This window comes from Natrix helvetica (assembly GCF_964273705.1).
Source record: "Natrix helvetica genome assembly, chromosome: 2".
Lineage (NCBI taxonomy): Eukaryota > Metazoa > Chordata > Lepidosauria > Squamata > Natricidae > Natrix > Natrix helvetica.
Window position 1 is genome coordinate 26,801,985 of NC_138552.1, and position 14,322 is coordinate 26,816,306.

At 35.0% G+C, this 14,322-nt stretch overlaps 1 protein-coding gene across 6 annotated transcripts in view; it reads right to left on the minus strand.

Annotated features, from left to right (window-relative positions):
- Window positions 1-5,654: 5,654 nt before the first annotated feature.
- ARL15 (ARF like GTPase 15) overlaps window positions 5,655-14,322 on the minus strand; it is a 160,780-nt gene continuing 152,112 nt past the window's right edge. For 4 of the 6 annotated variants that reach the window (XM_081945811.1, XM_081945814.1, XM_081945813.1 and 1 more), the window contains one exon: window positions 5,655-7,876. In XM_081945811.1, the coding sequence (XP_081801937.1) occupies window positions 7,724-7,876 (153 nt within the window). In that variant the 3' untranslated portion in view covers window positions 5,655-7,723. The remainder of the gene's footprint in view (window positions 7,877-14,322) is intronic. The other 2 variants (XR_014174788.1, XM_081945815.1) reach the window with 2 other exon arrangements.

Consider the following 14,322-nt stretch of genomic DNA (forward strand, 5'->3'; position numbering starts at 1 on the left):
AGTTCTTCCACTTTATTATATATTTGCCATAAACAAGAACTGAATCCTTAGAGAAACTAGAAACCAAGTTTTGTATACAGAAATTGAAAGAGCTGATGTTTAACCTTGAGGGAAAAAATTAACACGGATGGTGGGATGGCAGAATAAGACAGAAACCTGACTTTACCCAGAAAGTCAAATTATAGGAAGGCAGATTTGATTAAAAGTTAGATTAAATGTTTTAATGCTAAAACTCTCCAATTCAAGAGTAATTCAACCAATTATGTAGAGAAGTGGTAACCTCACCTCCCTTCATATGTTCAGGCAAGAGGATGTTTTGATTTTATTTATTTAACAATAAATCTTCAAACTATAATTTTATGACAAAAAAACTGTCACAGTGATACAGAAGTAATGCAAGATAGGAATTAGTTACTCTGCATAAATTATTATATGGACACAATCTGACCAGTAACCTACTTTGCGCTCTAACGTGAAAAATAACACACAAATTATGATAAAAACAAAATGACTTTAAAAATCTGAAATCTTGTTGTCAACTTCAGATTTCACTGCAGAAGTTGAATATTCCAGTTAAAATGTCAAAATAGTGGGTTTATTATTTGCCTAGGCTTCTGTGAACATATTACTCATAATCAAAAGTACCAATCATAATGAATTTAGGATGGCTTATTCCCATTACATAAGACTCTAATCTAGGACCTCTCCGAATATATTTACACATCTATATAATCCAACTACATTAAAATAATGTGAGTGCCAAATTGTTATGGTGCAATATATATGAAATATGATGCATATATATGAAATTGATATAGAACTACTTCTTCCTATTTTCCCGAGAGGACCCGGCCCAAAGCTATCTAGACAGCTTTGCATGGTGGATCTAGAACTCAGTCTCCTGATTTCTAGACTAGCACCTTAACTACTACACCAAACTGTCTCTATTAATTTTGATTTAAAGAGTTACTTATGAAGAAAAGTATATGTTGGCACTTTCAGAGCAAAGTAAAATATAAGTTTCATATTATTGCTGGCTTTTTGTGTTATTGTTTCATTACTTTTAATTGACAGGGCTAACAAATCCCATAACCATACAATTTTCCAATTATAGATGTACTGAACCCCCTCTCCCAATTTTGGTTTATAACTCTATTATAACTCTATTTTTTCAGTATCCAGCAGAAAATAAATGTAGAGTCCATTGATGTATTTGGCAGTTGAGCTTCATAGGATATGCCCATTCATACAGTAGAACCTCTGGTCACGAACGCTTCTGAATACGACCAAAACATTCACATTTTCCCCTCCGTGGCCAATTTCCTTTTCCGCGTCATTTTTTTTTGTAAGTGCTAAATTTCCGAAATTAGGTTCGGGTCACGACCAAAAAAGTTTGCGACCAAAATTATGGAACAAATTATGGTTGTGACCAGATGGTCTACTGTATATGAACAAAACTCTTTCTCTCTTGTTTTCATTCAGGATTTTGAATATTCAGATGGCAGCTACAAAAAATAAGATCAGCTGTCCAGCTATGTCCTAAGATAGTTCTTGGTGAAGTTTTTGTTTGATTTTAATCTTTATAAAAAAATGTAAAAATGAGAAGGAAGCTTTGGTTTTCAAACTACATATATTTCAGAGTTAATAGTCAAAGTATGCATCCACATACCAAAAGAATCATGTGACATTCGTTCTGAGATAAATTGTGTAGAAAGTAAATGGAAAAAGTTTATTCATCATCTGTTACACCAAGTGCTGATAAATTGGTCACTTTTCACTGGAAACCACTGGGGCAGTCTTAATAGTGAGTGCAGATCCTAATCATGAAATATTGGGAGGGTTGGAAAGGGAAAGCATAAGTAGGGAGTTCATAATCCCGCTTTTACAATCTATACGGCAAGAGGAAGGGGTAAATCTTATTATGGATCAAGAATGAGTATCAGGTGAGTCTGATTTTATTCCTGTCTCTGACCTTTGCATATGAATAGTTCCTATGCATATCAGACATTTGGATAAGTCAGTGGCAAGTGCCACAAACACACATTACAGGAGAAAAAACCCCACAAACTTACTAAATCTTCCAATTTTAATAAAACAGGAATACATTTGTTTTTAACTAAGGTAGCATAGATACCTTATATTCATGGCACATGCTTGCTCTTAAAATTAGCAAAACATGTCACTATGTCTTGGTACACATTTGTTTGTAGTAACTTCTATAAATATTGTTGCCACATCCATGGAGAGAAGTGTTGTCAATTTATCACTGTTGGCCAGAATTATTTTTGCAGCTGTGGAGCAGGTTAATTGTGGACACTAAAAGATAGGAATGCAGAGTAAACATTCCTTATACCATTAATGCATGTCATTATTTTAGCAGCCGTGTGTTACCTTATTTACTGTCACACTAAGGTCATACTCATTACTTTAAAGTTGGGGAAGCAAGTCAGTGAAGCATTCCAAGTGAACAAATTCATCAGGTTTAAAATAGTCTGGTGGGGACCATCCACCATTACTGAGTATTTGTGGTTCACACCTTCAGCATTATATGAAATGGGTTTTTAAAAGAAACATCTATAAATTCTTAATATATTTATTTGCAGATAGAGTAAATTATCAGCTGATCAATATTTGGATGCATGTAGACTATGGCTGGACATTTTATTGAGGAGAAAGCAATTTTCAGTGTGAGAAAATGAGATCTTATATTTGCCAAATGAGGTACAAAACTTAAGTCATTATTGGAAAGAGAATATAAAAATCTAGATATACACAATTTTATTTGTGTGTGTACATTTCTAGAGTAAGTGCACCTGGGTTGCACATAAGGAGGCACTTAGAGTGCTTGGGATCAACACATATATACAGCTTGCTATTCCATGTACAGAACACTTACTCCCTCTACACATTACTGGGATATTTAACATTAGAGAATGTATTAAGATTCTGGTTTCAGACTCCTCATTCAGAACAAAAAAAAAGGAACTACAAAACTGAATCAACATGAAATACTTTCTCACACCAGAACTGTATAATTTAGAATTACGATAGTATGACAAATCTCTCTCACTTCACTTCTTTGGAAACACTAATGAAATGTGTCTTTCATTTATTTTCTACTTTCACTATATTCCTCCTTTTAAGTTCATAGATTTACTGTATAAAACAAATATTAGCATATGGAGATAGTGATTGATTTTGAATATATCATCAGCCAGTCTTCATAGCCTCCATAAGCTCATAAGTAGCAACAATGTTTTCCTTATAGAGTTTTCCCTATAGCAGGGGTGTCAAATGCAATTTCACTGAGGGCTGCATCAGGGTTGTGTTTGACCTGGGGTGGGGTGGCCAGGGTGGGCGTGGTCGGCTGGATGTCACTCATTTCAGGGGCCCCTGTGGTAGCCTAAGCACTCTGCCAGTAAAAACAGAGTTCAGGAGGGCCACAGGCGGCCCTCCTGGACTCCATTTTCCATGGCAGAGGGTTGCAGGAGGCCATTGCAGCTGACGACGGAGCTTGAGAGACCACATACAGTCCTCCTGAGCTTTTGTTTGCTGGTAGAGGCATCATGGATGGGTCCCTTGCTGTTTCCAGGATAGCCCGCGGGCAAGATCTAAGCACTCTGCGGGCTGAATCTGACCCATGGGCCTTGAATTTGACACCCCTGCCTTATAGAGTAGCTCCCTATGCTGCAGAGTAAACTGCTTTTTCTACCCTGTTTTCCCCAAAATAAGACCTCCCCGGATAATAAGTCCAATCGGGCTTTTGAGCACATGCGCTAAAATAAGCCCTCTCCCAGAAAAAAGCCCTCCCCCAAAATATTGCAACACAGGAGCAGCCATGAGGTGACCACTCTCGCTGCCTCCTGCACCTCAAAAATAATAATACGTCCGCAAAAATAAGGCCAAGTACTTATTTCGGGGGAAACACGGTATGTAGAGAAATTTGAAAAAGACTTCCTGAATGGACCTCTTTAAAATGCATCCAATATTCCTACAGGGATATTTCAGAAGGAGGAAAAAAGCTCTTTAGATTCTGGCCATTGATAACTTGTTGATGTTCCTCAGGTGACTGACATTTGCAATTTGGAATCTTTTGTATTTCAAAACAATTTTGAGAAAACATACCGGTACATTTTGAGGGAAAAAAATCTACAAACTTTTCAGTCAGGCAACTTAAGCACTGAGGCATGTTCTGATAGCTATTTATTTTCCCTAGGAGAAGGGATTTATTTATTTATTTATTTATTGGGGAAATATAAACAGCCAAACATGAACACTGACAATCCATGTGAATTCCGCAGGATCAAATACAATTTCTGCTTGAGATTCTATCTATCATTCTATAAGATTTATTGGCTGCTGTATTCCAGTGTAAACATTTTTCTGTAGTTACAGATAATGGATGAGCTGGACATCTAGAGAGCACTGGTTTGGGAAAGACTTAAGGTAATGCATTTCCTTTTCTTGCTAGTGTTAAGCATTGCCTTAATTTGATTATATAAATTATTCTAACTAATTATTGTATGACTTGCTTCTGTATTCTGTATTTCACGGAATGGTTTGGTGCTTTCAAAGTATTTGTGGATATGAATAACCATCCCAAACACATTATTGAATATGAAACCCAATTTAAAACATAACATACTTAAATGTTCTACACAGCATTTATTGTCATTTATTGTGGTTAGCGTAAACTATATAAATCACAAAACAATTCTTTCTGCATGGCAGTTTTCTGCCTGAAATTTGTTAACAATGCTGCATTTTAGTATAAAGTCAGGGATATATGGAGAGTTAGCTATCAATCATTGTTTTTAAGTACAGTGGGATACAAATCTTTATAATATAAATTACTTGTTACAAAAAAAGGGCATCTGGGTTAGCTAGTTAAGTACAAAAATCTGTTAACCTCTATAAATAATGAAATGCAAGAAGCTCAATAATACAACACATACATCGGGTTACAGTATTTGAATATGTAATTGCAGACATGTGGCACAGGCACATTTTATGGGACAGGCAAAAACACTGAACACATTAAAAGTTTAAAAATGTAAGCACTTTGGGGGGATATGAGCACACGATATAAACATCAAGCAACACTCTGAGCAGACAAAAGGAGCCACTGACAGTTGTAACGCATCCGAACCTGGCAGAAACCTGTCCAAACAGCTGCAGTGGGATACTGATTGATTGTGTTTTTATTCTTACTGCTCAAGTGCTGCAGACAGTCATCAGTCTCAGAAAAAGCCCAACATGGGCACCGCCACCCTCACAAACGCACCCAGAAAGTAATTTAACAGATGCCTGGAAGAGTGTAGCACCACAACTTCCTCAATTAAAACAAAGCAGGAATATTCAGTAGTGGTGAATTTTTCTCAGCAGTGTGAGCTAGAATATGGAAAGGGAATTTTTATGTCATTTATAATGGAATGCCAGATCGGGTGGGTGGGTGGGGAGGAAGGAACAGAGCAGGGTTAAAAACTGCTTACTGATTAATATACATTCAAGAACACTTGAAGTAGGTCATGCTTTTTAATATATTTTTTAAGAAATGTGAGGTGTTCAGGAATACAAAAGTGTTTTTGATATTAACCACAACTCCAAAATGGAATCCAACAGACATTAAAAATGAAAGGGATGATTCAAAGTCATTTAGCAGATCTGAAGTATCTTTTTTAATCAAGTAGAACAAAAGTCAAACATTTCTGATGGAAATTCTTAGAGAAATAATAACATTTTTATAAAAAATATTTTCATAAAAGTTCTGCAGGTAGACTGTATATATGTTAATCAAAGGAAAACTCCACAGAATACATTGCTTACTCCTTATTATAGTTAGGAATAGAATCCTAGTCTATGATTTGTAAAGGGACTAATTTTTTTTTACTCCTAAATAACTTTCTTTTATCAGTTTTTAACTAGATTTGGGGTAAATTAATGACTAAAGGTGGCAAAATTGTTTGACTCTTACCTGCTGGTCATGGTATTCCTTTAAAGAGACCCATAGGACCCAATTACGGTTACAGAGTTAGCTCCATTGTTTCCTCTTAAATGATTTTAATCATATTTATATAAATGGGAATCCCCCCTCATGTAAATGAAGAATGATTTGAGTCTATGAAAATTATCATATTCTTATATGATAGTTTCTTGTGATGGAGCTCGAGAGTTATAAAACATGAACTGAAAGAACCTGTTTATTTAATTTGTATACTGCCACATGCTTTCTAAACAAGCATTACTCTGTATAATTCAAAATGACTATCACTATAGAAATGGCATTGCAGGATGGAAAAAGTGGTGATGTCAAAAAATCAATTAGCATTACAATGTTTAGGTTTTGGTTTACTTTAATTTCTACATTTGGTAATCTCACCACTATTATTATATACAAATAATTATATACATGTGGCATCAGGAGTAATCAAAAGTAAAACTGGCTGTTTCCCAGGGGAGGGGGTAAATGTTTTTAACACAGAGATTTATAGATGAAATCACTTTTACCTCTCAATGTACAGATGTAAATTATGTAAAAGATGGCATTCTTTGCAAGAGATTTCTTTCTTCAGTTGTTTTAAAATTAAAGAAAAATCAAGCAAAAAATGAAGAAATAAAACCAAATCCTGCAGTATTTCAAGACTTATTCTACTCTAGTTTTGATCAAGGATTCTAATATCTAATATACAAATTCAACTTAAGAGCAATGCAGTGCTGTATTATGAACAAGGCAGTTTTAAATTTTGAAGCAATCTTCCAAAATCAGCAAAACTGGAAGATGGATACATTCTTGGAACTCAATGGAGTGTTGTCATGTATAACAAACAACAAAAATTTCTATTCTCAGGAAGCTTTTTTTTCCTTTTTACAATATTCAGTCTGGAATAAAATTTAAAAGAAATCTAATCCCCTGAAAATAGGGGTATTTAAAAAATATAGACAGTAGACTTTCAAATATAATTCAGAGACACTGAATTATTTTTTTAATAATTCCAAGGGCTAGGAATTCTAGCATAACACTAGTCATGAATAATACATCCAATGATTGTTTAAACATACTTATTGTTCTTATTTCTTGTTTTTAACTACAACTCCATTTCATCATCATTTTTATACAATCATCAACTTAATTTTAATTTACAAAGGAAATTTGCACTTGAGGCTTCCAAATCCTAACAAAATACTGATATTTTCATTGTTTGATGAATGAGATTTTTCTCATCTTTCCTATTAAATTAATGGTTTGCATTATTATTATTTTCTTTTGAAAAAATCAATTTGTAAGTGTTAAAAAGTAGGGGTGGGGTACATTCTTTGAAAAGTCTGCTGTTCTTTGCATCAAAATGAATTCCTTGGTTTCGAAACTTACTCTGGTTCTCAACGACTGTAATTTCCACAAAACTTTGGGTCTCCCTTTACAGCTGGATTTAAACTTTGCCCATACCAGCAAAATTCTGCATTATGGCTATTATAATTCAGGAAACTCTGATACAGCGAACTGGTTTGTTGGTAAATAACAAGAATTCACGATTCAGTAGTATAGGCGCCATTACTGAAACGAATCATAAATCTGATTCACAGAATTTATAAACAGACTTTCTGGGATTAATGCAAAAATATATTTATTGCAAGCTCTAACACATCCTTCTGTATACCAAACCATAATTCAGCTGAAAGAGAGACAAACAGGTACAATGTTATCTGAGAAGCGTCCTTGTTTTCTTCACATCCTTGAAGGCTCAAGATCTCTGTCTTCTAGTAAATTTATCAGAAAGCCAAAGCTGTCTTTTACTGACTCCATGTCATCCAACGAACAGGGTTTAAGTATCCAACGTTTCCCTCGTGCAAGTGGTTCAAGTTCCAAATACTTTTTGATCTATTTAAAAAAAGAGAAAAAGCAGCATTTTAAAAAAGTAGTTCTGTTTATTTGCCGGTTTATCATTTATTCTTTTCAAAATAGAAATGGCTGAATGCTCATTTTTGAAGTTATTTCTTGCTGTTCTTGACACCAAGTTGATCTTGTGCACTGTTATATGTTTATGTTATGGATAACTAGTTTGCCTAAATGCTATTTTTCCATTATACAATACATTATACAATAAGTTTCTAAATTAGAGATATTAGAGACATTTGGGTGACTAAGTTTGTTCAAATTCCCCAAGAGAAGATAATATAAAGACACTACAAACCCCAAACTAATTTTAATGAAATAGACAAACATCAAATTCCATTTAAAGTTATATGACTGGAAATATTCAGAATGATTATTAGTAAATAAGATAATTTTGTTGCACATCAACATCCCTCAGACAGCAGATTTAAAGTTATTTAATTCACTGGATTTCACACATCCTAAAAGTTACAAATCAAGTATAAACAGCTGTCAAAACAAATTTAAGATGTGTTTTTTTGAAAGCATATGTATAGACTTTGCAATGGGGCAAGGATTACTCTGAATTTAACTGAATTGACTAGCGAGCATTTATGGAAATTATGGATATGAATTTAACCTTGAGAATACCAGACTAACAAAGGCATCGTAAAATAAGAATCATGGAGATTTCAGAACAGGTGCTGGTATGCCTAAAGCTGATTCTACACCCAAATATGAAATATGAAAAGTAAAGAAAGAGACCAAGACTTTTGCAGCCCAATACAAAGTATAAAATAGTCTTCTTCCTCCATTCCACTCACAGACTACAGAAGCTTTCTTCAAGTTAAGCTTGAATTCTGGTGACTTTCTATAGACCTTCAGGTTGTATTCTTGGCCATAATACAGAAGTGGATTGCCTTTGCCGGGGATGTTTTCTCAACTTTTTAGTAAAGTCTATAGCCCTGGTATTTTGTGAAAGTCTTTCATTCACATACTAAACAGGTTTACATTAGTCTTATCTCAAAATCTAATAATAAAAGAATATCCACCACATCTGAAGATAGCAAATGATTTAAGGATTTTTTATTAGTTTCCCTTCCCAGCATTCACAGTCTAAGTTGTCCCATTAACTTTATTTAATGGGACAACAGATCCTGAGGCTTTATTTTTCCCTAAATGTTTAGATGAAGGTAGTACATAGACTAATTGTGAAGAAAGTGATTCAATGTATATTCTACCATCTAAAAATATCGTACATTTCACTGTATAATAGAGATATGACTCCTTTAACTTCTTCTTTTTTTGGTTGTCAATAAATTGTAGAAATATATTAAAGAGAAACGAATATTAATAGCTAATACTAAAAGTATTTGTATTAAATACTTAATAGTATTTAACCGAATGCTTGATTAAAATACTTAGTGTTAACTATTTAATACTAATTAAATTAAGTATTCAAAAACTAATACTGATACAAACGTATTGGAAAAGTCAATGATGCTAGGAATGGTTAGTGGAAGAAGAAGAGGGGGCAAGCAAAGAACATGCTGGCTTGATGCCATCAAAACTGATGCAAAGATGAACATCCAGCAACTGAAAGAAGCTGTGCTTCACAGGGAAGCATGGAGAGCACTTCCCTATAAAGTTGTCAAGAGTTGGATACAACCGAATGGTTAAAACAACAGCAACAATACTAGGGTCAACAACTTCAGACACCATATCTTAACCACAGTGCTAAGCAAGCACAATTGGAATCAGAATTTCCAAAGCTAAGCAAGATGGTTGTTAGGTAAGTTTACCCAACCATTGTTCAGTCAATGGTATTGAGATGGGCAGCTATAGAAACTGAATAGGTAGGTAGGTAGGCAGGCAGACAGACAGACAATAAATCTTGCAGTTAACCACACAAAATATATAAACTGATTTTAGAATATTAAATCAACAGCTGTCTATACTACAAAACACACTATTAAAAAGATAAAATTTGCATTTCTGCAACACAAAACTTAGTCAAACTTTAAGCTTTCTTATTATTTAAGATCATATATCACTGTAAATATGACTTCCATTAACTAGCTAAGTATTTGTAGTTGTTGAAATAAGAGAAAATCAATAACTCTGACCACTTAAATGGAATTAAAAATAAAATCAACTGGCAAGGTATGGCCAAGTATGAATTTAAAGCTAAGATTGAAAATATAATAAGAGAAATGGGTACATTTGTTTAGTTTAGATGGCTATTTTCTTATCAAACTCAACTTATTTTTGACTCAAAGATGCTATTACTTTTTCAGTTTTCTCAGTTGCAATACAGAAGGATTATGGAATATTCAAAAAGGAAATGCAGAGAATGGATGGCAGAGGGAACATGGTCAAAGGTTGCCAAAGTTTTAGAAGCTATTATTATGGCCTTGAAATGTCGTTGCTAAATTACAAGATACTATGTCCAATGAAAGTTGCTTCAAAGAGCTTAGTCTACATACATAAATGCAACCCTGTGTCTAAGAAAATTTATTTACAATTATTTTGTTCCTTTTCTTCATAGAATGCACAGAAGTTCAAAAAATGATTATGATGAACTTACCAAGTGGTTATACTGCTATGTGGCAATATCATAGAAAATTCCAATTTTATTGAGCAGTGCTAAAATTATAATAGGTATTAGAAAGATATACCCCGTGACTTGATATGTAATTTGCTCCTTAATTTATTTCTTTTCTTGCATTCTAACTACAATATATTAAAATATAACTGCCATTAAAAATGGCACCAATACAGAACAACAAAGTTTGCTAAGAAATATTCTGATCACTGAACGAAGTTAATGAGTTTAATTCCCAAACTCACATATCAGAGACAACCAATTACCCTGTCTGAAACACAGACTTGTAAAACTATCAAGTAATTGTAAAATGGTCTGCTACACACGAGTAAGATGTTGTTTAAATGGCTTGTTTGACTAGATGCACTCACCATGAAATTGATTCTGTTAAAACAGTATTTTAAAACCACGTTTACGTTAACTGCATGGACAGAAAATGAGAAAAAAATCTGGCATTATAAAGGGTGGGCTTAGGTATGAGTCCAATTTTATGAGGTCGAGGGTTACTTGAATGAGAAACTCATCAACTGTGGTCATGCCCTATACAGGAACTAAGGAGGCTGCATACAATTAAGTTATGCTACTAATTCCATGTCAAGGACAATAAGGTCCTTTCTAAACCATCATAAAAGCATGCACTTAAATTATGTGGCAAGGGGAAGTTACACAAATCCCTTATCATATTTGTGTAGAAGCACCGTGTAAAAATACTTATGTTTCATTCTTCAAGTAAAAGCACTGGTAACTGTATGGTTTGCATTTTGTTGTTTAAATTTCTGCTTATAGCTAATGCAGCATTTGATAAAAGACCTCTATCCATGTGCATATACCATAAGAAGAGCTCTTTTGGATTAGAATGCCTAGCCTGCTATTCTATTTTTACAGTAATTAATAAGATGCCAATGAGAACCCCAAAGGGGCTGAGAGCTCATGACAGCATCATCCTGATCATTTCCCCCCAACAACTGGTGTTGAAAAACATAACTTACTGCCTTCATAACTAGACACTGATTGCCTTTGCATTAATGACAGCACTTGTGACATAGGCAACCCAAGTTTGCCACTCAACACATACAGCATAAAGCTGTTGCCAGTTCTCATCATAGTATATTTACATGTATTCTCAGGTATACCTATGTTCACATGTATCATTTTAGAAAACAGACCTCTACTTATATCTACCATTCTTCCCACTCCTATCCTAGAAATGCCTCAATGATACCTTTAACAATTATTGTATCTAAAATTTATTTTACAATTAAAGTATAAGAATCCTTACCTATTTTCTATCATCTTAGTTAATTAAATAAAAGAGGAGTGTAAGTCCTTACAAATTGTAACCATAAGTATTGGGGTTTTGAACAATGAAGATGTACCCCCATCCCAATTTTGCAGAAGTTTTTTTTTAGCGGGAGATACAATTAACATATATAAGCAACGCAGAATTTGAGCAAACCAGGCCTGGTAAAGGACAGAACCAACCTATTTTAGTGTTACAGCTGTAAACACTTGTTGAAAGAGAAAACAAATTCATTTTAATGTGTGTTAGTGCTGGGATGCATCTAAATTAAGTTTTCATAAGGTTAAAAGGAGGGGAAATGTATTCAATTACAAGGCAGAATATGACAGTCTGAAGCCAGGAAATACTTTTGCAATAAAGCTAAAGGATCTCAATCATAAGAACTATGTGAAGAGCACAGAGACCCTCTCAAAGGATCTCTTTGATCTAAGACAGGCCAATCTGTTGCTCTCTTGATGACATTCTGGCGGCTCCACCCTTGTTTCCAATATACCTCTGTGCCCTGGTTGCTGTTCCCAGCAATCTGTATGTAACTGATAGGATCTGTATTGCTGTTTCCCTCCTATCAGTTACATACAGACTGTTGGGGAATAGGAAAACTAATCTACCCATAATTTTATACATCTGAAGGTGATATTGAGGGAAAGCTCTAACTTCTATTCCACATTAATCTAGGAAAATCCCTTGGTTCACTGTGGACACTCAGGAGATTGAAGAGAAAAGACCACCACTCCCAAATAAAAACAAACAAGAAAGTAGGTGTTTTTATAGGGTGCCAAGGTTTTAGGATAAAAGTGTTATCCAATTCAAAAACAAAGAAACATAGACACACAGCTACACATAGACACAGACAGAGTCAGAGAGAGACAGAGTGAGTGAGTGAGTGAGAGAGAGAGAGAGAGAGAGAGGGAGGGAGGGAGGGAGGGAGAGAGAGAGAGAGAGAGAGAGAGAGAGAGAGAGAGAAGTAGAATCTTGTTGGAAGTGAATCAGTGGTGGGTTCCGACGTGCACCACATGAACATGTGCAGCGCGCGCATGCATACTTACCTCTTGCGATGCCTCCGTGACGCTCCAGCTGCTTGGCGGAGCGTCGCGCAGGCACCACACGCTCCGTGTGCGTGGACGTAAAAGCTCAAATACAGGTAAGGAGCTTGGGAGGGCGGATAGGCCCTCTGGAGCACCGGAACAGAATGGTACCTGGTGCTCCAGGCAGGCACTGGTACACCCGTACCGGGGTGTACTGCCTGCAACCCACCACTGAAGTGAACAGATAGTAACTGAATTCTTAGATATATTTTTCAGAATCTTCAAACAGTAGGAACTTCAAATATATAGGAAGAAATATTCATTATTAAATTAAGTGGAATCAACAATTTTTAGCAATGCATGATGTTGTCAGTTTTATAAACATATATAAACACATATACTTGCTTCTTTTCTGATAGGGGATTGCAGATCAAAGCAGGAAGCAACACTACCACACCAATTACAAATCCATTCAAGATCTGAAGTCTGGTCTAACCCGAGTTTACCAACTAAAGAACAAAACTACTAATTTTTGTTGTTTTGGTTTATAATCTGAATTACAGAGATTGGTCTCAAACCTGATGGTGATAGTATATCAGTGAGCAATGTGAAAGGAGAATTAGCTAAGAGAGAGAAAATGGTGATTGCTAAGCTTAGTCAGGGAAATGTAGAGACTTACATATTTTTCAGTTATATCCTGTCTCCAAAAGCCACTCAAAGTTTCTTAAACAACACAGAAAAGTGGAACAGCAATAAAGTTGTGGCCTTCCAAATCAGAATTGTCTAATAAATATTTGATTTTTTTTAAAAAGTGCCAACAATAATCAATTATCAGAATCAGGATAAAAAGAACATAAATACAAGCCAAAAAACCCGATTAAAGATTAAAAAAGACATTGATTTTACACACCAATTGGAAGGGAACAGAATTAATAATAGGCTACCCTAGAAAAGAACTTATTTCCTGCACTGCAATTATAGAGTGAATCTTCTTGCTTTCCTAAATAGATAACCTCAAACAGGTTTATAGCAGTAGGAAGATATTGTTGCTATTAATACTGAAATGAATCTGGGACCAAGATGATAATAGAAGGTATAAGGAAGGGTGCAGGAAAATACAGATGACCAATGGAAGTATTCAGCTGGTTTGGACCAGTTCGCGTGAACAGATAGCAGAAATCGCGGGTGGGGCGTCCACCTGCCCTGGCTCGATGCCATCCTTTTTAGGGATGTTTTTTGAGTAAGATCGGGCACATGGGAGCATATTTGCGAACTGGTAGGAAAGGTAAGTGAAAACCACCCTTGGATAACATGTAGAATCATCTATGGACTGTTTCTTCCAAGGTAGTCAGATTTGGGTCAGATTTGATCTTAATAAGTGTTTTCTCTATGAGATCTACCTGCTTAATATTAAGGATTAAAAATTATATGAATGTTGCTTCATATTCACAACTGTCTAAAATAGTTACTAGTTAATTAGTAGTAAGGCTATTAATAGCCTGGAACAGATGTTCAAAAAAGA